A 23,864-nucleotide genomic window follows, 5' to 3' on the forward strand; every position below is an offset into this window, starting at 1 on the left:
CTGCATCCAACTTTTGTGCCGAGTGTTAAAAGACAGATTTATATTTCATGTTTTTAAATGAGAATTATGCTATTAAGCATGTTAGAAAATGATCATGTTCTCTGCAGGAAGTGTTCCTAGTATTTTTTGTAAATGTAGTTTGTCTGGGGACTGTTTAACACTTAGGTTCCTCAAAAAGGATGGTGAAATTAACATATTTAGTAAACTTTCACACTATTTCAAAAAGATTTTTTTTTTTAAATCAACCTTACAGAAAATTTTCAAAGATTTCTAGGACCGTAAAGACAACTCATTACAAATACTTACAAGTAACATTAAATTGGGTCCACTGTCCTATAACAGAAATTATAAAACATGATGAAATTTCATATATATGTATGATGGATTCAGTTTAAGAATTAGGACTTGATTTTTTTTTTTAAATGAGAGTCATTTTTAAGAAAAGGAGGTGTATTTGATTAATGCATGTCTTTTCAAATTAAATGTGTCACATTTCCTGAAAGATGCTTCTTCGTCTCATTACGTTGTATCTCATAGCCACTAGACATCAGCAAGTCCACTGGAAATCAAGAAAAACATAGTATTTGATATTGCTTTAAATGAAATTGCTTCAAGAAAAATTGCTTTCCTTTTCTTCCAGCAGCCTCCAAATACAATAGGAAAACAAAACAAAACAAAACAAACCACAACAACAACAAACCACAACAACAACAACAAAAAACAACAACACAACACTACAAAAAGCTGTCTGCGTCTTGGTAAACAGGTAACAAAATACATTGTTATTGTATTAAAAAGGGGAAGTAAGATCCTCTGGCAAAACAGTAACTTTTATTTTGTAGAAGATTATTGTTCTATTTTGTAGAAAATAGAGAATTATTTCCTGAATACAGTGTTTCAATTATTTCATTAAGGAATGAACTCTATCATATTTGGACACTCACAAAATCCATCTAGTCTTTAACAAGTATCTTATCCAAGAAAAAACATGTATCACATAGTGCTTCAGAAAACACATAACCTGTATCCTAATTTTGCACTACTTATTTTAGTTTTGATCTTAATCATTCTTTAGCACATCCCAAATTGTCCCTGACTACGTAAGGTGCCCAGCACAGCAGTGCCTCACTGTCTGCTCACCACCTATGGCTAGCCAGCCCACACTGCTGACGCCGCTGGCGGCATGATGACTGTTCATCTATTGGGTTCATCTCTATCTCCTCAGCTCCCCAAAGCTGCGGGTCTCAACCCTGCAAAAAGTTTAAGAGGCTTCCATCTAGATATTATTCTGATCTATTGAGACAAATATCCACATATGTGGCTTGGTCTCAGCAGGTTTGCCTTGTGTGGTTTGTGAGGCCTTGTGGAAGAAGGCAAGCCTAATGTCTGAAAGTCCCGCTCACAAGCAATACCACACCATTGTGACCACAGGACCAACTTTAGATCCTTAGTATCCATTGAGCATATAATGCAAATAGACTATGATGCCTCCTTATACACATCAGATCCTACAGACTTCACCTATTTAATATATATACACACACACATATATATATTTATTATATATTTACACTGTTTTCCTTAAGCAGCTTTAGGGATCATTTTCTGATGGGCATTTAAGTACCTAAAGGTATAAGAAGGCAGAAATAAAATCTAAGGCAGCTAGGCACCAAGCAGTCTCAAAAATCCCACACAGCTCTTCTCTGCAACTCTAGGTACCTAAATATATTCAAAATCCTAGCTCCAAGGATCTATTCTTTTTAAAAACTGTGGGCTAAAAAAAAAAAAAAAAAAAAAAAAAAAAAAAAAAAAGCTTAAATTATTCATTTTACAGGCTACAGAAGAAAAACATCAGTAAATATTAGTGCGACAGCATGACTTTACTCCTTCAATGTCTTTAAGTACAGCATTCTACAGATAATTCACTCTCCGGTTATGCCCTCATGCTTACATTGGGAAATATCTGTGCACTGACAAACAGAACTGGCACATACTTCACAAGAGCCACTGCTGCAGCACTCCAAAATCTTAACCTCCTGATTTCACTGAGGATGACCTGCAGGCCGTGGACTGAAAACAGAAAAAAAGGTGAACAAGGAAACTTATCTGAAAGCACTAGATTCTTTCTTTCAGCATTTATTATCGAGTTTACTATCCAGGACACAAGTAAAAGAATACAAAGGATAAGATGATTTGCACCCACTTAATAAATGCAGGCAAATACCAGCTTTGATCCGAGCAATTTTATTGGAAAGTTCAGTTCACCAGAAAGTGTGCAAGAGAGAAAGGAATAGAGAAAGGCAAAAGTGACTGAATGTAAAGGGAAAAGTGCGTGCAACTTAGCCATGAGTGAAGGGAAAAATGCAACCCTAGAATTAAGGTCTTTTGAATACAGGAATAATAAACTTCCAAGTAAATGTCACTTCGCTATGACTGAGTTTCCCCAATTGGGTATTGTATATATATAATTTTATATATATAATTATTAGGCACACACTTTCCATGTTCTTTACCCCCAAAAGCAGAGCTGACAATGGTGACAGCAGAGTGTGTAATTAGTTTTTATTGTTCCCCTGACAGCCATAGCTCTGGAAGGACCCCTTGCCTTTTCCATTGTAAATGTTATGGAAAAATACACTAATGACAGGCATTTAATTATGGGCACAGCAACCATGATGGGAGCTGTGCCAAAAGTGATTGGCAGATTTGGATACCAGATATTCACAGCAATTTTTTCCCCATACCTTGTAACCCAGATTGCTTAAGATGTGTTTTTTTTTTTTAATGTATCTTTTCTGAAGCTTCACTTATTGGTTATAGATACTATCATCAACCACCAACTTAAAAACAGACAGGAAAAATGAATAGACAAAATTATAATTTTTTTGCTCAAAAGCAGCAAGAGGTTTTCTGAAAGAGCTCTACCAGTGACAATGCCATCAACACAAAAGAAATCCCCAACAGCTCTGGCACATAGATGACATTTTTATTTGCCTTTTTTTTTTTTTAATATACGTACAAACAAGAAGATATTATGTCCCCTTAACACATCTTTATTAAATATTTACAACAAACTGTCCCACATTCAATTGTAGTTGCTGAGGTGCTTTTTCGCCTGATTAATTAGCAATTGGGAGACACGCTTTTTGGCAGCTTTTGTATCCCTATTATTTCTTCTGTTTTGGCACAAAACCTCCCTTTTGGGAGCACCAGTATTTGTACTGTACCCCGCTTAGTGATGGATCACTAATTTTTAATAAACTAAGCCCCAAGAGAACTATAAAAAGATGTATAAGTGTACCGGAGCAATAACTGTAAACAAATACAAAAAAAAAAGGGGGGGGGGGCAGGGGAGAGAAGAGCAGTTGCAGTAAGTAAAGTATGAGGTCTTTTCCAGATCACGCATGGAGAGCCTATCCAGGAGATCACATGTATTCTGAAGACAGGGGTCTGAATTGGCTTTTAAATACTTGATCCAAATCTCTGCCTTCATCTTTAAAAAGCTTTAAGAAAGGGACTAGCTAATGTGGATGTGCATTTTCCTTGAAGAATGCTATATCTGAATGTCCCCTCACTGTTTCTCATCCCTCCCCCATCACCAGATGAATGAAATTACTCTGTGAAGCAGATCTCTATGAAGAATGACCACACAATTCTGGACCAAACGGTACTAAGTCTATGTAGCAGTCACAAATCCCTGGCTAAACCGAACAAAGCAACATTATTCCTAAGTGGTAAGTTTGGGAATATAAAAGTGAAGCTGTCTGGCTCTAAAGTGGAAACTTGCAAATAGCTGTAGAGTCAATGTTGGCTCTCCATCCCCCATCCAGCTGGCTCTCATATCAGTAACTTCAAAAATGCAGTTTGCCATTATGGTGGCTTAAGGCACTTTATGTGCCAGTGCAATGACCATGCTGTGTGTGCATGTCAGAAGGTCAATACTTTCAAATTCCAGAGTCCCTCTTTATTTCCTTCTTTTCTGGAAACAATAGGAAAGAGAACAGGATTGATAGATCCTACTTTGTTAACTTCTGCTTACCAAATGCCCTGCCTGTATGAATACACAACTATTTTTAAAATTTGATTAGACATCAACTAAAGCAGGAAAAACACGCACACACACACACACACAAAAAAAAAAAAAAAAAAAAAAAAAAGCTCTTTTTCCTGCTTATTAGCAACATCAATTAGCAAATTTCTTTGAAGCAACTTTTAACAATTCCATGGAAGACAACATTATTAAAGCTGTTAGCAGTCCTTACCTAACACTGATTAACCAGCATAGCAAACTGATAGCTGTACTACAAAGATCATCATCAAATCTACAAGTAGGTGAAATACTTTTTTTCTGCCTCCTCATAAAAAAAAAAAAAAGGAAAAAAGAAAAAATTCAACACTTGATTTACATAGCACTACAAAAACAGCAAAGCCTTAGCCACAGATGACAATTTATTTGTTTAGTTTTGATGAAAAAATTAGAATGTATTTAGCTCCTACTTCAAAGGCATAGACCGTACAAAAGGTACTCAAATTTATTTACAAAATTCAAACAGATGTAAAGAAAAAATCAAAATTAAAAACCCTGTGTTGGGTACAAATACTGCAATAAAAAATAAAATATATTTCTTAGCAATTCCATGTGATTAGATAATGGGATTACGGAATGTGTGTAGAGAGAATGGAAAAAAAATCTTCTGAATCATAATATTAACACAAAAAATACTACTTTTAAGTTAACAAAAAGGTAGCTTCACTGCTACCCACAAGGGAAAGGCCACACTGATGAGCAGATGAGCAAACCACATAATATGCATATGCCTGCCACTGTCCAGCATCCACCCGCAAGCAAAAAACAAAACAAAACAAAAAGAAAATTAGGGGAGGAAAAAATGTTATTTTAACTAACAAACAACAACCATGCTACTCTGTAAATACTAATTATGATACAAAATACATTATCACAAAATACATAATCAAAATACAAAAAATACATAATCAAAATACACCTTTCTTAACTGTTATGAGGCTGAATTTTATCCGTGAAAATGGTACAAAAAGATATTTCAGCATACAGTGATCAAAGCAAACTTATCTACAGATTTTCACTTCATCAGATGATTCACAAGCAAATTACTCCTTCTCTGCACTCCAGCACCACTTTATTACTGACATAAGAAAAATAAAATGGGGTCTTTCAAAAAAAAAGAGTCCGATATAAAATAAATAAATAAATTGAAAGTTAGTCAATGAGGAAAGTGTATTTTTTTTTAATTGCAGGTATGACTATTGAACAGTTCTTTATCAGATTAATACACTGATTTAATGACGGAAAGTAAAATACAAGAAGGAAAACATAACTAATACTATACTTATAGGTTTTGTCAGTCTACGATCCCTTTTTTTCCACACTATATACCAGCCTGGATAGGTAAAGGTGTCTACCAGATTATACTGCAAGTGACAGAATAGGAATCATAATCTTTAAGACTTTTCCAGTAAAAATCGCCAAACCTGAAGAATTAACTATAAGAAGTTGCTGTTAGCAATTCAAGCAGATCTTGCTAATTAACAGGGCTCTTGTGTATCTTCTTGTTAGTTGATTTCTCTTTTGACAGCATTTTTACTGGTCATGCATTTAAACAGAAAAATGGGCATAAAACTCCTATCATACCAGATAACAGAAAATGGGCATCAAACTCTTTCTCTACATTTTGCAGCAGTCAAAAATAAACAAACTCATTTTTTCATAAAACTAGGATCTAACGATGGATTTTCATCAACCTGTCAACAGTAAAATATGATGGACATTTCCCCAGATGAAAAACATATAGGGGGTTTACTTTTCTGTTATTTGAAATCATGGTGCTCTATAGAAGCAAGATAAAATCTCAGTCTTCACAGGCTAGCATCATTTTTATTATTATTTTAATTTTCAAATACTTGATTTTAACACAAACAATTTTTAAAAATGTGTGGGAATAGGAATTTGTGGTTTTGTAATGTCACAACCTATGCTCAGTTTCTTAGAAAAGGATTTCAGATATCTGTCCATGTTCGCATACTTCAAAATAATACCCACCATTTTAAATGAGCTCAACTATAATCTAGCTTGTAGAAACTACAATGAATAGAGAGAATGCAAAAATGGAAGGAAGACTTCCAATGGATGAAGGATTCTATTCTTCCATCCAGCAATGCTGAAGTGCATTACAGTAGGGTTTACTCACAATAACTGTAATATCACCAGAAAGCAGTTTCAATAACGTGTCTGTTTATTTTAAACCAAATGTTTCCACTTCGTTATATTGGCGTGCTGCTGACTGACTACTTCTTAAGCAGCAGTGCAAAGAAAACTTAAACAAAACAGGACCCTTTATTATCAACAGTGAATTACACCATTCAGAAATACTGGAAGATTAGATTAATTGTGAGAATAAAGACATATTAAATATAAATAAATAAATAAATTCAAAACAGGATAGCTGAAGAAGAAGAATGCAGTTCCAAAATACTTCTCTTTGCCTTAAAAAAAAATCTGAAAAACTAACAGTGAGCCAGAAGAGCAAGACAGGTGCATCTCACAGCTATGGAAGAACTACTGACTACTCATGCTTTCCCTAGGAAAGGTTGTGTCTTTGTTAGCATTTTCTCTAAGGAGATCAAAATGACCAGCCTTCTTTACGCGCTTTGTTGAAGCCTAATATTTTTACAATGCAGTACACTGCCCAGTGACACCGGCTGTTTCAGGAAGAAGCAGTAACAAGGTACTCTAATAAGCACTGAGAGTTCTCAAAGCACATGTCTGTAATCTTCTCCGTTTCATTTTACATCTGTGTGCCTGTGTGCTTGGGCATCCACCCACCTGCCTACCTACTGGCCTGGGGGCTGCCAGCATGCAAATGAAGAGCACAATGGGAAGACTGCCAAGAACCACAACACAGATCCCACTTCTTTTAAATAAATATATATTTTTTATTTTACTACTACTATTATTTTAAGCCAAAAAGATCTGTGCTGGAAGACGAGAGCTGGGAATGAGTTTGTAACAAACTATTCATTTTCTCAATGTTTAAGTTCGCTGATTAAAAAATTGTGAGATTTTCTTCCCATACAACAATCATGATTTACTCTACACCACACCTCCTTCTAATTTCAATGCATACATACATATATACTTGCACACATACATATGCACATATACAACCACTGAAAGCCACACATATTCATGCATATACATACTATATACCTCTCACCTTAATACTGCAAAGACCGTGACTCCGGAAGGACTAATTGCATTCATTTTCTCACCCCAGCATGAAGCTGGTAGATTGCTGGGATCACAGCAAGAGGGGAGGGAGAGGATGGCTCATCTTTATCTGTCCCTCCCCGTAAGGAAACAGGGCTGGCAGAACGAATGCAGTGAGGTGTCCTCACTATGTGCATTTGCAAAAGATTTAATAAGGAGTATTTCGTGAAAATCATTTACCACTGAATAAGGTGCCTTTCACACAAAGGTGGAAGCCAATGAAACTACCATTCTTTGTGTCATTTCTTCCACAGAATGTTTCAAACTACCTCAAAAATGCACTTTTAAAATAAACACCAATATTCTTTTGGAGACATAAGGTGTTGGCAAAACTACTAAGAGCAAAGAAAGTAGGTGTTAAAGAATCAAAGACTCTGCTACTGATCTTTTAATTACAAGAAATCAGTCAGAGATTCTTTCAGCTCTTGGAGCAAGCTGCTGGATAAAATGCTCTCAAAACATAAGCCATACTGTTTGTACAGCCCACTTACTTACGGGGTATTATGCCTCTCTTGATATAAAATGACATGGAATACCAAAACCAAAGCAATTGTTTTGATTTTGTCCCTTTTCATACCCAACTTCTTAGTTGTTCTTACCAAACACAATTGCCTCCTTCCTATTCCAACTGCACAGTTTCCCTAATCTCTGTATTTAAGCAGAACTATTTCAAGGTGGAAAAGAAAGAAGAAAAAAAAAAAAGTTGAATGACCTCAGCATATAACATCAATATGCTATGGTGAAATCTTCAAATGCGTATCAGCATATGGAGGATGCTTGTCCATCTGTTTGTCCAGCCAGCCAGCCAGCCAGCCAGCATATTCCCAAGAACTGCCAGGCGTGCATGGGCATCCATGGCCAGAGCTTCTCAGCGCTGGGTCTGTGTGTTGGGTGGGTTCGGGGAAGCACTTAAGTACACATCTATTCACCCACCAGCTGCAACAGAACTTAAGTATTGCAGTATGCAGTTCAGTGGGGCCAGATGCTTTTCTGAATCAGTGCTTGAACACTCAGTTGCAAAATGCTCCACATTTTAAGCATCCGGGTAGCAAGATTCTGGTCTATTCACAGAATTTGCAGAAGCATCCACTCATTTTCCTGTTCTCTGATACCCAAGTATCTCACTTAACAAGAACTCTAGCACTGCTAATCAAAATATGGTACCCAGGTTAATACTGGGAACTAATCAGTTGAACATGACATGATTTTGAGCTATTAAATTCTCTAATTAACAGCTGATTTCTTGATTTTATTATCCACCTAAACACACACAAAAAGAAAATATGTCATCATCCTACATCTTTATGATTCTCCCGTGAATGCAATTTTATACACAATTTTCTTCTGTAAGAGATAACCAAATCCAGTAAGACTCCTAATAAAAAATACTCACTTTCCTGAGACTACAAGGTTTGGCCTATATGTGACCAGAAACTAGACTTGAATGGTAAGTCTTTTTAACTACCTTGAAACCAGTAACAATTTATGAAGCTACAAAACCTGCCACTGAAATAACTTACAGGAAAATACCTAAATACCAACCACAATGTTGAAGCACAGTCCTGTAAGCAGAAAAATGTAATAATAATTACTACAAATAGTTCATGTTGAACCCTGACAAAATTAAAAGCAGTAGCAAGTGCTAAGCAAGTCGACCGCTTCAATATTTGGCTCAGTTACATGACATTTTGGCTGGATTTTCATTACAAGGACACCAGCTATAAGGATTAAATGTATATGCTCTATTACCAAAGAAACTTCCAAAAGTATTTTAACCATTGGATTCAGAGGAATATTCTGTGACAAGATCATTTTCCTCTCTTCTATAAGAAAACATATGCAGACAGTACTGAAAGACATTAAAGGGGTAATCAGAATTTACAGGCACTTAATTCTAAGCCCATGAATAACAAAAATATTAGACACATTTGCAGGCATATTCCATGAATAACTTTCAATCCACACACACACACACACAAATAAAAATAGATGAAACAACCTTATTTTATTATACTTCAAAAGTCTGAAACTTAAACTTTAACATAATCCCATCTAGAACCTGGTTTGGCAGGGGGGTTGGATCCAATGATCTTTCGAGATTCCTTCCAACCCCTTCAACTCTGTGATTCTGTGATTCTGGACTACACCAGTTACAGTACTTCATGTATGCTGATAATTAAATATGAAACAGAAAAAAAAGGAATGGGAATGCTTAAAATATTTCTAAGAAAAGACTTACGCTCTGTAACAATATTCAACTTTCTGTTACTTGTACATAGTAACAATAATGATTCTAGAACACTTTTTAATTATTCTAGCAGAACTTTGGCAACCATTCAAGAAATGTAATATAAACTTGTTAATAGACTCACAGAGTCTTTTTAGTTACCAAAATATTGTTCACACAAGGAGCACTTATCAAATTGGGCCACTCATCAACTTACTATTGTATCTTTTAGTAAGGATGAGATCTTTCTGTATATTTCATTTGCTGGAGTTTAATACTACAAAACTAAGCATCGTGGTTTCCGAGATAAATTGAATTGTTATTAAATTCTTCAGATGGGGTCTTCAGGAAACCTTACTTTATCTTGCCTTTAATCACTATCAGAATGATGAAGATTTAATTTCCAAACTGATCTAATTAGTTCTACACTGGTTTGTTAATTTTTTTGAGTAAGTACAACAAGAAAGTAAGCTAAAGAACTGCGGCCGCACTGGTGGCTGAAGAATGGCAGCATATTTTGCCTTCTAATTTCAAATCGTTATCTCACAGTAAGCATTCCCACTTCTGTGGGTATAAAAACCTGACTGTCCATCTCCTGAATCTCTCTCTAGAAGCAGATAAATCACTGTGGAGTTATTCCTATAGCACTTCTAACTGACCTGAAAATATTGGTAACCAAATAGAATTTTGCCTTCACCTTCCATCCTGACAAAATGACTTCAAACCAGAAGTGTTTTCTTTTCTTTGGGTCTCCCCAGTCTAACCAATGAGGTGTTTGCCTGTTTCTCTGTAACGATCATGCAACTTGAAATGCACAGAGAATAAAACAAAGGAGAAATATAGCTTTACACTGCTCTTCCTCACAGTTTTAACTCACGGACAAACACCACATGTCCACATAGATACTTTCTTTGTGAGAGGGGGCAGTGAATAGTTTAAGAGAGAAACAAACATTTGTTTTTCAAGGGGAAGGTTTGGAAGTATCTTGCAATTAAGTATTCCTCTGGTGTTTGGAAGAATAACAGAACTAAGTTTTCTCTGCAGTCTGCTGATTTTTAATGTTGGACTAAGGGAAGATTTCATTAACAACAGTAAAATACCATTAAACTCATTAAAATTCTCACAAATCCACTCATCCACTCTAGTCAGTGCATAATGCCCACTGACTAGATGAGCGCTGATCGCATCTTCAACTACCTCTACCCATGTGCAGTTGTTGTGTGAGCTCATTACACATAAGACTGCAGAAGTTAAAAATCCTGAATGTGAGGTTATTTTTGAAGTATTTTATGTTTAACTGCTACACCAGCAACATGTGTAGATCATTTAGGCAAACCTATTTCTTTCAACAATCCCTCTTCTGCCCAGTGGGATTTGTGAATATATTTTTTTTCCAAGAGTAACATTTCATTTTGCCTAACAACAGCAGAAAAAAAAAAAAAAAAGCTGTTTTTGAGAGAGAGGCAATTTTTTTCAGACTTGTGGTGTACGATACAACTTTTTATCTCATTTACAATGAGCAATTTTTTTCAAGCAACGCATGTCAAGAGAGGAAAATGTAGAGACGGGCACTTAAAATTATAGATACTTATCATTCCCAGGCATGACTGCTACTTTGGATAAATACTTTTTTGTCCTAAGCTTTTTGTGCCAGCCACGTAACGCTGAGGCATGAGGCATTGTTAGCAGGAACCAAGCATTCAAGTGCGGGACAGAGCAGCTACCTCTCCGCACTTGGAAATTCTGCCCGTAACTTCTGCATCACCTATTCTGAAGCCACTCCAGAATACCGAGTAGGGGAGTTTTCTGCAGGCAACACAGACCTATTAAAAAACATGACCTGTGACAAAAATCAATGTGCTAATCTGAAACCAAACAGCAGTATCAGAAGCATAAAAAGAAGAGATAACCTAAGATAAAATAGCCCCAAATGTACTTAGACAGACAGACAGACAGACAGAAAGAAAGAAAGAAAGAAAAGAAGGAAAAGAAAGAAAGAGAGAAAGAAAAGTCTGCTCACACGTACTTTAACAAGGAAAAAAAAAAAAAAAAGTAATACCCGGGTGACTTTTCCCCCGAACACACGGATACCATTTGGAGCGGCGCTGAAATTTCCCGATTCTTAACATGAGGGGGAAACTCCAGGAAAATCACGGGAGCTTCCCTTCCCAGAGCTCGCTCGCTCTGCCGCCTTGCAGACGCGGCTGTCAAGAGCGGGGACGCCGTCCAGGCACTCCTGCCCCCGACGGCCCCGGCCCGGTACCTACCTCGCCTCCTCACGGCCAGCCCTGGACCCCCGACGGGCGGCAGCGGGGAGCCGCGATGCTCCGGACCGATAAGGGAGAGAGACCCCCGGCGGGGCACCAGCTTCCCCCTCACCTCATCCCTTCCTCCCCAAAATATCTAATTTTTTAAAAAGTTTTCCGCCCCATCCCGCAGACAGGGCATCTCCCGCAGGCTCCGGGCTGCAGCAGCCGCCGCCGGCGCTCACCACTCTCCCCGCCCGGCGCCCCCCGACCCCCGTCCGCGTCTTTTCCGAGTCCCCCCGCGGCCGCCCCGCGTACCTGGGGTTGGTGCTGTTCCAGTAGACGGCGTAGCGGTCGGCCACCGCCTTGGCGCCGGGCTCCTGCCCGCGCACGCACACCCACAGCGCCGCGGCCGCCAGCAGCAGCATCTCCACGTGCGGCATCGCGCCCGGCGGAAAAAAAAATTAGGGGAAGGGGGGTGGAAGGCAGGGGAACGTGGGGAGGATGGTGAAAGAAAAAAAAAAAAGGGGAGGGTGGGAAGTGTAGTAATAAAAAATAAAACGAAGGGGGCAGAGATGGGGGAGGCTGGTGGGTGGGAGGGAGGAGGGAGAAGCGATGGGCTCCGCTCGGCAGCCGGCGGGGATGCGCGACCCGCGGGGACCCTCAGGCAGCCTCACCCCGGCAGGGGGAGGTGGGGGCCGAGGCGGGCGGCGGCGGCAGGCGGCGGGCGGTGCTCATTCACCGGGAGGCCGGGGCACGACATACACCGGGCCCCCGGCGCCGCGCCCCACCGCCCCCTGCGAGCGGCCCCGCGGCTCGGGGGCGGCCGCGGAGCGAGGGGACGGGGAGAGGGGGGCGCGGGGAGGGGAGAGCGGGCGGGGGGCGCCGGGCTCCGCTCGCTGGGGGAGCCCGCGAGGGGTCCCGGCGGCGGATTAAAGGCCGCCGGCTGGGAGAGGGGCGAGGGGCGCCGGAGGAGCTCGGAGCGGAAAGTTTGTGTCTTTCTTCCCGGCCCTCCGCGAATGAAAAAGCAACGAGGAAATTAAAAAAATAATAATAATAAAATAAAAAAAAATAAATTAAAAAAAATAATAAAATAAAAGGATTTGTGGTGGTGGTGGTGGTGGAGGGGCAGCAAGAGCCCTGAGGAGTTTGTTTGCTGCGCTGATGGAGTTGGGGAGCCTGTTCTGCAGCGCAGAGTGTCTTGAAGGAGACTTTGTGGAGTGGTTTTCTCGTCCTTCCTGTTCCTGGGCGGTGGATGCACCAAGGACTGAGCAACAGCAAAGGCAAAAGGAAAAAAAAAAAAAAAAAAAAAAAAAAAGGAAAAAAAAAAAAGGAGGGGAACAGAAAAAAAAAAAAAAAAAAAAGAACGGCCAATCCAAGAAATATTGCGGCGTGGAAACCAAGGAGATGGAAATAAAAATTGTTTTATGGGAGGGCGTGGAGAAAAGCAAAACCTCGGAGAAGTGGAAAATCAAGCCTGCAAACTCCTCTGGTGATGCCGGTCCTGGTTGGCCTCCCCAGCCCGGGGGAGGGACGGAGCGGTGCGGCGAGGTGCGGAAATCTCCTGCTTCAGCCTCCCGGAGCGCCTCTGTGATAAAGCAGGGTCCAGTCCCGGGAGCATCAACTTCTGCGGAAGGACAAAACAGTTTGAACGAGCAGGGAGGGGGTGGGAGGAAAAGAATCCACCCCTCAGATGACTACATAAGGAGATCGGGAAAAAAAAAAAATTAAATAATAAAAAAAAAAACAACACAACACCACCCCGGTTTTTCTCGGTCCTGCCCGACAGCTGCTCCCCTTTTCCCTCTGAAGCAGCAGCAGGAGCAGCAAGGAAAGACGTACCACGCCAGCAGGCAAATAAATAAACTTGAATGCAGCGGCAGGCAGGGAGGGATCGTAAAGAGCGACGAGGATTGGAGGGGCAAAAGTCAGTTTTGCGAAAAAAAAAAAAAAATTGCTTTATGGGAGGAAAGGAGAGGGAAGAGAAAAAAAAAAAAAAAAAACCTTTAAACAGTCACGCCCCCTTCGTGCAATGACCGGTCCCTTCGCTGCGTGCCGATCCGGCACCAGCCGCCTGCGGGAGCGGGCACCCGGCGCTGCCGCTGCGAGACGGAGCCGGAGCCGGAGCCGGAGGCAGCCGCAGGGCGCGGGGGGCGCGGAGGTGCGCACGCAGGCAGCAGACGCTCAGAGCACACACACACACACACCCGCACCCGCACACGTACATACATGCACACGCGTGGGTCCGAGGCGGGATGTGGCGGCGGGCGCCGGGGATGAAGGCGAGGAAGAGGAGGAGGATGAGGAGGAGGAGGAGGCGCAGGCGGGCAGCTCGCGGCGCGATCATGTGGGGCTTCTGCATGCGGCGTGCCGGGGAAGGGGGGCACCCGCCGCCGCAGCCACTCACCGAGCAGCCTGCTGTTTGCTTACGGACCGATCTTTTTTTTTTTTTTTTTCGCTTTTTTTTTTTTAATTTTTTTTTTTTTTTTTTTTACACCTCGACCCGATTGGCTTGCCGCACGGGAGAGAGAGGAGAAGGAGGAGGAGCGGGAGAGCAGGAGGAGGAGGAGGAAGGGGGGGGGGGGGGGGGAGAGGAGGCGTCGCAGGCTTCTCCTCCCTCCTCCGTGCCAAAAAAAAAAAAAAATAATAATAAAAAAAAATTAAATAAATAAAATAAATAAATAAATAAAAGAAACCCAAGCCGCCCGGCCCCACCCTCCCGAAACCTGACTAATTGAATTACGGGCACGCCGGGGCGGCTCCTGCGCAATCCCGGGTAACCATTTCGGCGCCGGCTGCCCCCCCCCCAACCCCCAGCACCCCCAAAACCCCCAGACCCCGTCCCCAAACTCCGCGCCCCCCCTCCCGCCTCCTTCCCTTCACCCCCCCCCTTTCCGCGCCCGCGGGGGCTCCGCAGGTGAGCGGCCCCCGGGGGGCGGGGCCTCGCCAGGGGGCGGGGCCTCGCGGCGCGGAGGGGGCGTGGTCTCCTGGCGGGGGGGCGTGGCCTCCGGCGTTGCCGCGGTGACGGCGGCGTAGCGCGGCGCCGTTCGGAAGCGCCCTGACGCCCCCCAGCGGCGGGAGGCGGCGCCTCACGGCGGGGCGGGGGGCGGGCTGCGCGCCCTCCCCTCCCCTCCCTTCCCCTCCCCTCCCTCCCGCCTCTTTTTTTTTTTTTGGTTTTCCTTCATCTGTTTTTAACTTTTTTTTTTTTTTTTTTTTTTTTTTTTCCCTTGGAGGGATTTGTGCTCTTCGCTCCCCCCTCAAGAAGTAACCGGGGCGAAAGAGCACACGGTAAAGTTGGGAGGAAATACTGGGGTCCCTCGTTGCACACTTATGTATTTAGCTTTATTCCTTCGGCCGAGGGTACCAGCAGTTTTCACATCTCTGTTACCAAAGGCCTAACGATTTGTGTAGGTTTTGCCTCCCTCTGGTTTCCTCCAGCTTCGTTTTCAACACAAGTCCTCGTATAAACATACATATATATATAAAGTATATCCACAAGTACATGTACCAGCTGAGTGACCTGGGTTCAGCAGACAGAAACCCACCAACTTCTTGCTCACTTTTCCATTAAAACCCAAACCAGCCCTTCTACATGTCTGTGAACTGAGCTCTCCAAACAGCGACGGGCAAACACAGCATTTCCTTGGCCTTATTTCTCTGGTACAGGCAGACATGCAGAAATCACTTCCATTGCAGGAAAAAAAAAATAAAATAACACAAACTTTTTTCAGAAAAATATATTCTCAGCTACATTCGTTAAAGGTTAATGATTTTCTTCTCTTTGTCTGTGGCTTGTGAGAAATGTCACAGTGAAGGAGTGAGGGATTGGTTTGTTTGACTTAAAGCTCCTTTTAATAGCAGAGCCAGAGCTTATTCCAGTATACAAAATACCCTCCAGGACTGTACTACTTGGGTTTTTGTTTAACACCTACAAAGGTGTGAAAACCTATCAATAACTTGACAAAAAAAAAAAAAAAAAAGACTTTAGCAGGAAGATATCTCTTTTTTCCTGCTTTACTTAGCAAGCAAGCTGTAGGTGGCTGTATCTTGTTAGTTTAGGGACAATACAAACACATAAATCCTTTGGACCAGAATAAGAAATAAATTAATTCTGCATACAGGAAGATAATACTTTAATGAACAGAAAGTGACCTTTTTGTTACATTATAACCGATTCATAGGGACACATCAAACACCCAGAGCTCAAAAGCATGCCAACTTCTAGTCCACTCTTCATTTTTGAGATTACATGATCAAACGATTACTGATATCTCCATAGTTATGAACTGCCTATGTATGCCAATAGACTCCGCCTTAGCCTTCATTTCATAGAAACATAAAGACTGTTGACAAGTGATTTGACATCAAACTATTTTGAATGCAGTATTTAGAAAAACTAGTGCATACACACAGAGTCTGCAGCTGCCTCTGACAAGCTTCTGTAGTTGCTTCCAGATCTCTAGCTTTACAGTGTTAATCAGTATTTAACATACACTTTACAGCATGTACTTTCTTGATAGTTGCTTAGGCTTTCAGTGTATTGGATATACAGTGCAGCAGCCACTACGCTGATTGATCACGTACCTCAAAATAATTAAACCAAGCACAGCTTAAGGCATTGTCTCAGGGAGAAGCGATAAATCTGTAGATTTTCTTTCTCTACTGATTTCCTTGAAAAAAAGAAAAAAAAAAAAAAAGGAAAAAAAAAAAAAAAAAAGGAAAAGGAAAGAAAAAAAAAAAAAAACACACAACATAGTATTTCTATCATTATTCAGCAATACTTTCTGTCTTAAACAGATACAAATGACTCCGGAGGCGAAGCTCATCTTCATTACTCATGTAAGTAGTATTGTTAAAGTAATTTGTTTTGCTTATTGCACAAGAGCCATTCAGAGATACTTCAGCACCTGTGAAACAGAAAATAGTGTAGATATATCTACATTTCCCCCATAGATTTATTTTTTATAAATTTAAGTAGAGCTTCAGAAGTAAAAGTAATAGAGCCCAGTCCTACTTTCTCTGAATTTAATTCCACTGACTTTAAGGTAAACAAGTAAATCCTACATTGTTTGCTTATGTTAAAAAAAATAGACAAAAAGGAAAAAAACTTTCTGAAGAAATGGATGCATACTACAAATCAACGAAGAGTGTAGTTTCATTTCAAATTTTTGTCTATATTTGTCAAATTTTTGTCAAATATTTGTCTATATTACAGATGTAATTTTAAATTGTGTATTTCTGTTTCAGTATAATTTGATAAAAGTTTGCGGAACACAAAATATATAGCTCTATGGTTTGTCTGTATTTAATGATCATCTTGATGTTTTGTATTAAAAGGACTAAACAAAACTATATATTTTTTGTTGTTACTGTTTATCTGTGATATGTGTTTTTCAGGAACTGAAAACATCAGGCTTCCTTATATTTTTAATTGCCTTCTGATCCCATAAATCATTCCCTGAAGCAATCTCAGCTTCAAGTTTTACAAATTAATAACTGAAGAGAATGGTTAATCGTTATAAATTCTCTCATCTTTTACTGTAATTCCTGATACTGTAAGCTGTCAAAAAGTAATATAGAACAAAATCTCAGACTAATTTCCATATGAGAGGACTAGGTTTCAAAGGCATAAATGATACTGTTAAAGAGAATCACTAATTCTTTGCAGAGAACTGTATTAATCATATGATTGCTGTGGACAAATATACTTAAGTCAGATATGAGGTTTTTGGTTATGTGATCTCTCTGACTTAAAAGTATTTGTTCCTTCTCAGATTTATTTACCTATAACAGACAGTGTGTGTATTGTGTACAGTTTATTATTATTATTTATTTATTTATTTATTTATTTATTTATTCATCCATTTTTTGAGAGGAATAAATCATCTAGTGGAAGAGAACAGAATGAAATGACTGCAGATAAACCTGACTCAGTATTTACTTGTGTGTGTCAGTATTTTCTTCTGTGATTAAATGAAGATTCCTGATTTTCTTAAATTGTCTAGCAACACACTCACTTCATTAATATGCTTTTTCCATTCTATCAACCAGAGATAACATACATTTTGCTTTACTGTGATGTAGTGACGGTTTATGACTTAATGTTTTCGGATGGGGTAACATGATGTTTTTCAGAGGGGTAACATGAAGATCTTTGTCTATTAAAAACAAACAAACAAAAACCAACCACTTAACATAAAATACAACAATAAATTATAGGCAACTTTGGGGGGGGATATGGTCCAGAGGCATTTTCAAGCTTGTTATTTCATCCAGAAACCATATGTATTTCTTTTAGCAGATGGTTCTTAAAAAATTATTATTGCTTTTAAAGAAACTATCCACAGTTACCAGCCTTCCTTCCATTCTAAGTTGTCAGTTAAAATCTGCATGTCTGCCCAAACAGTCTTTTTTTATGAGCTACAGCTCACAAATTAGGAAGGACCTATTCAGCATACATCAATTTGAATGTTAATCTGAACACTTTAAAAGTTCAATATACTGAGGGAAACTTTGGGAAAAAAGCAGAATGTTTCCTGGTGTCATATTGGCATTTTATGATTTTTTTTTTTTTAAGTATGGAATAAGAAGAATTTTGAGGGAAGACATTTTCAAAAATATGAATGGAAGCAGGGACACTAGAAAAATAGAGATGATAGAAAAATCTACTTTGAAGTTCAAATCTAATGTTCCCTCCATATACATAGCTAATAACTTAGTTACAATGTGTTACCATTCAAGTTTGTGTTTGTCTGTACAAATCCTTTTTTCATGTTTGCTGCATATATAATTGCAAGGAACTTGGTTGCTGACATACTTTTAAGAACTCTAAATTCATGTCTATATGAAGTTAAAATATTTTGAACACTGTCATTTTAAAAGTCCACATGATGGCATTTGTTTCTTATCAGTTGAGATCTTCTGTACATTTTTGGGCTTTACAAAAAATTACAGCCCGTTACAGTGATTCATCATTAGTCTCAAGTCAATAACAATAACTGAAATATCCCAGGGATAATGCCAAAGCAAGATAATCCATGGGTCTAGAAAAAAATGCATAGCTTCCCTTTTTGCCATTCACTCAAGCTCTTCCACACTCTCCAAATTAAAGATAATAACCAAGAGATCTTTTAAAAAGACTTTTGGAAGTTATTGCACAATCTCAAATTATTACATAGCCAGTACCTTACAAAAACTTCAATTGTGGTATTACCGCCGTAGAATCAAGTACTTAAACCAACGTGCAAGAAAGACTGTGTAGATTATGTAAAGCTAAAGTATGAGACAAGAAAAGCAAACGGACTCAGCAGACGGTATGAATATAGTTATCCCCGAGATTCCTGTCCACTCCTGCAAAAAGCTGTATATTGAACACTATAGTCATTATGCAGATTGTGTTACAAGAGCAGGCTCTCATTTCAGCATCTGTGCATCTCCTGTGATGACATGGCAGGACTGAAACCAGCTAAGGTAAATAATAACCCTTTTTGACCTTGTGATATTTTTATGTGGTATTTTGTGATACTTGCTGTTCAAACACCCATGCCAAGGCTTCATTTTTCCAGAATCCACATGATGGAAGTTAGCGGACACTTTCTGTACACTGAGTAACTGCAGCTGTTGTAGCCTAGAACACCAGTGTTTGCTTAGGAACCCTGCTTTTAAGCAGCCTTTTCAAAACAGACAAAAGGAGGTTTAAGAACAAATCAAACCAAACAACAACAACAAAGACAACCAGAAAAACGAGACAAACACCTGCAGGTAAAACTGAAATATTGAATTCAAAATAATATATGACAAGAAATAGGTGTTTTCAGTATATGTGGTTCTTCTTGCAGTAATAAATTGATCAGTGGTACCTTGCTTAAGGGCATGCTGTCTTTTGTTTGTTGCTTGTTGCATGGGAGGGACAGCTAGCTGTCTCTTTTTCTGTCTATGTTCAGATAAGTGAAGAAAAACAAGTATTAGAAGTTCACAGCAGGGGTGGACTACTGTCATCATTTGGAAACCCTGTACCTGACTGCCTTTGAGCCCTATGCAGTAAACATGATTATTAATTTTGATTATTAATAACATACATTACAAGAGTAAAAAATATATATCCCAAGATACCCTTTAACAGTTTTTAGAATTTAATCAACGTTCAGGATCCAATTTAAGTTTGCGAAACTGCAATGATTATTCTTATTGCTCCTTTCACATATGAATCACAAACCGTCAAATCAAAAAGTTCCTATCTGTAGCAAAACCTGGTTCTTTCTTGTGCATATCTTCCATTGCATAGCAAAGTCTTAGGCTTTGACACCATTCCTCACATAGCACCACCTGTCAACTAACATTACTCACATTAGTGAAAATGAATCAACAGGAAAAAAAAAAAGTAAAAAAAAAAAAAGTGCTGCAAAGTAGGTTATTACAGATTATGCTACAACTCTGCTCTCAACTCTGGAGACGTTTGCCCTGTTATGTAGTGCATGCCATAGCTAGGATTTTATAGTTTAAAGACAGCTCTCAGAAATTTGTGTGCACAGCTGGCTAAATGGCATGAGTTAGTCCTTCCATTTAGGAAATGGAAGAGCTGCTTTGCTAATGCAAGCTTTGTGTGTGGCCATGTGCAGGAGAGCTGCTTTCTTAACAGAGGCAGTAGACCCGACTCTGTGTTGTTATGTGTCACAGATGGCTCATGGTCAATGCAGGTGGTGGTCTTCAAGAGGGCTGTCAGCCTGGCAGGAAGGTTACCTAAGTAGATACTAGCTGTAGCTTCTCACCGGTGCTTGTTTGCTTTGTAGATAAAACAGTTCCACTGGTACTGTAGCAATGGAACAAGGTTCTTTGTGTAGTGGAGAAAACCTTATCTGGTTAAGAGAACAAATAGAAACAGAACTGACATATATTATTATGAAAATATATAAGCAAGGAAATAATATATATAGCAAGCAACTTCTGGAGAAGTCTGTGCGCAGCTATGCAACTGGGTCTTAGCCAGGTGAGAAAAATCTCAGAGGCTTCAGTGGCAAAACCACATGTACACAGACACTTCAGGCTGTATAAAGCCTGTGTTCAGCCACACATTTACTTCAGGCAATGTGAATGACAACTGCAGTATTCAGCTATTTTCTGTGTATTACAAGAGAGTTCTTCATGACAGGCCAATTCTTAGAATCAGGTAACTAAGATAAAATCCACCCTTTCATTTAAAAAATGCATTTCAACACAGCTTACAGAGTAGAGCTTGAAGAGTGAACCCTGAGTACTTTTTAAATAGGGCAAATAAATAAGATGGCACATTCAGGACCAGGTACCTGCATTTGCAGTCCAGTGTTTGTGCCGTTTCCTACATGTAATAGCAAGAGGGGGAGTTATCAGAGACATTTAAAAGACAACTAAGCTACAACTTAGTGGAGAGGGGCAGGAGAGATGGAATGAGGAGAGCATTTTCTTTATTCTTGAATCAGTTATGCCCCCTAGCATAACATTTCTATTGTATATTTCTTAGGCAGCTTTTTCCTTTGCCTACAGCGTACTGAGTTTGGCTGACTCTTGAATTCCAACAGGTTAGACTCAGACAAACAAGAACATAGCAGGATTAGCTGCCCCGCATGATCTATGCCAACAAAACAGTCATCAGCTTGACAAATGCCAGTCTGACAGTGGCCAGATGCAGAAAAAAAATACGGTTTAAATTTTTTAAGGCTGCTTCGCAAGACTTCGACTGTAGTCTCATCATCAGTGAAACTACTGCAGATGTAGTACAGAATGAATTTATGAAAACACTGCAAAAGTTTGAATGACATTGTCTGCTTTGTGCCAGTTCTAAGTGAATATTATTCTCCTTATCATCAGTCATTCCACAGCTTCGCAAAGCATTGCACCAGTAGTGGAGAAATTAACTACAAGAATTTTATTTTCCTAGATCATAATGTCAGAATATATGAGGCCACACAGTTGACTCAGAAAGGGAGAGAGTACTTCTTTTGGCACTCATAATCCTTTGTTTCATTATGATTTTTTTTTAAATGTTCCATCTCAACTTAGCTTTTGCACAGACTTTGCACTGCTTAATGTAAATTGTTCATGAAAATATTACTTTTTGAAATTGAAGTTACAGAAGACTTGTAGAGTTAAGAAATTAATTTCACATCTTTTTGGCAATCATTTGCTTTTACTGTCCTTCATTTTGGACCTTTGCCATATGCACCTCAAAGACATACATCTTGTATTTGACATTGGAAAGGTGTTCTCAGAACTAATTATATCAAACTTCCATTTCAAAGTGAAGAAATCAGAGAAGATACTGGAATCCAGCTAACAGATGACTAAAGAACAGTTCTGAAATGTAAGACTATCTTATAATTGTAAAGGGGAAATGCCAAAGTCAAGAACTGAGTACTAACTAATAAATCATAAAAGGGTAGAAAAATGATCATGAAAGGTATTAACAAGCAGATTTTTTAATGAGAAGGGATTATCAGTATCTTATAAAATCCACTGTGCGTTCTTTGTCTTAGAGCATTCATCATTTTTGTATAAACAAAAGAAAACAAACTGTAATTGTTCAATATTTCTGAAATCTTTTGTTGACAGGCATATGGAAGAAACAGAGAGGAAAATCATGTTGCTTTAAAGGCTGATGATGAAATCAACAAACTTGCTATCACTTACCACAGTAAAAAGGTTTTCATTTTGAGTGACAATTGATGTTATCTGCTGTGCAAACATTGCTGCATCTTCTCTGAGCAAAGAAATAGGAATGACAATTAGTTTTGTATAACTGTTAAACCTCACTTCAGAGCAAAAAGAAAAAAGGAAAAGGAAAATAACTGACAAATAGATCCAGAATGCAATACTGGACTTCTGCAGTCAACAATCATATAGGGGTTTCTTTTGTTAGCCATGCTTGACCAGTGTGCCATTCTTTTTACATACATTAGAATATGACTTCTAACAGAATTGTATCAGAAGAAAATCAGTATGCAATTTATTACTGTATCTTCCCATTCAACAAATCCTTGAGGTTAAACTCTGCATTTGGCTACATGGCCTTAATAAACAGCAGAATAGATGTTGTTTATTAAAACACAGTGCGTAAGTAGCATTGCAACTGCTATACAGCAGTGCACAGTTAAACTTCCTGCTCCTGGACAGCACTGAGTGAGACTGCCATATGTTGAGCATACTCATTTCTCATTAACCTTCAGAGCAGTTAAGTTTTACCGGACCAAATTCAGTGGGATTAGGCCTACCACACCTAACTTCCATGAGTTACAGTAAAGGAAAATGAATGTATAATCATTAGAAAGCATCACTGATTGAGGCCAGAATCCATACAAATCATAAGAAGAGGATTGCAAGTCACTTATGAGACAAGCTGCAAAAACACACTTAGCACAGTCCTGCCAGTATCGTGCAGACCTGCCACAGCTGGGTTTCTTGTGCATGGCTTGTACCTGTAAGATCGTGCTGTGCCACATACACATTAGAACTTGAGGAATTCTTGTACCTGTATGTAAATTTAAATATGAGATGGAAAAGAAGTCATGATTAATAAAATCTATTATAAATTGTCATTGATAATTGGAAAGGTTATTTGAGATATCAAATAATATTCAATTGACTTAAAGTTTTACCTGCATACTTATGCTTGCCAACAAAAATATTGTGGGTTGTATGTAATGTACTACATGGTTGTTTGATGTACAAAACAACCTGAGCAAAACAGCAAAGGATATCATTATGGTACAGTAAATAACCCTGTGGTATATAGCCTGATATGACTGTTTGTAGTGGTAGGCTAAATATGAAACTACAAAGCCTTTTAGTAATAAAGTTCCCTTTTTATACATACATATATGGAAGAAAGAGTGTTTTTTTTTTATTATTATTTTTTTTTCTCCTGAAAATCTTGAAAGGTTATAATCGTGGTTTGAAATAAGTAACTCTCAATTTTTCCTTTGTGGTCATCAATTCCACTTCTCCAAAGAACCTCATAAACACAATGGGCCCAATGCCAAAACAAAAATTAAATGCTTGTGTGATCCCCAAGGGAAGACATACTTTAACTATGAAGTATTCTCACAAGAAACCT

At 39.2% G+C, this 23,864-nt stretch overlaps 1 protein-coding gene across 5 annotated transcripts in view; it reads right to left on the reverse strand.

The window, feature by feature from the left end:
• EFNA5 (ephrin A5) overlaps positions 1–14,244 on the reverse strand; it is a 213,680-nt gene extending 199,436 nt beyond the window's left edge. Inside the window, exons 1-2 of one of the 5 annotated variants that reach the window (XM_068666701.1) lie at positions 14,187–14,244; positions 12,098–13,406 (exon numbers count right to left, since the gene is read on the reverse strand). In XM_068666701.1, the coding sequence (XP_068522802.1) occupies positions 12,098–12,222 (125 nt within the window). In that variant the 5' untranslated portion in view covers positions 12,223–13,406; positions 14,187–14,244. Of the gene's footprint in view, positions 1–12,097; positions 13,578–13,621; positions 13,719–13,783; positions 13,979–14,008; positions 14,150–14,186 lie in introns of those variants that run through there. The other 4 variants (XM_068666698.1, XM_068666700.1, XM_068666702.1 and 1 more) reach the window with 4 other exon arrangements.
• Between the last annotated feature and the right edge of the window lie 9,620 nt (positions 14,245–23,864).

The sequence above is a fragment of the Anas acuta genome, chromosome Z (genome assembly GCF_963932015.1).
Source record: "Anas acuta chromosome Z, bAnaAcu1.1, whole genome shotgun sequence".
Classification (NCBI taxonomy): Eukaryota; Metazoa; Chordata; class Aves; order Anseriformes; family Anatidae; genus Anas; species Anas acuta.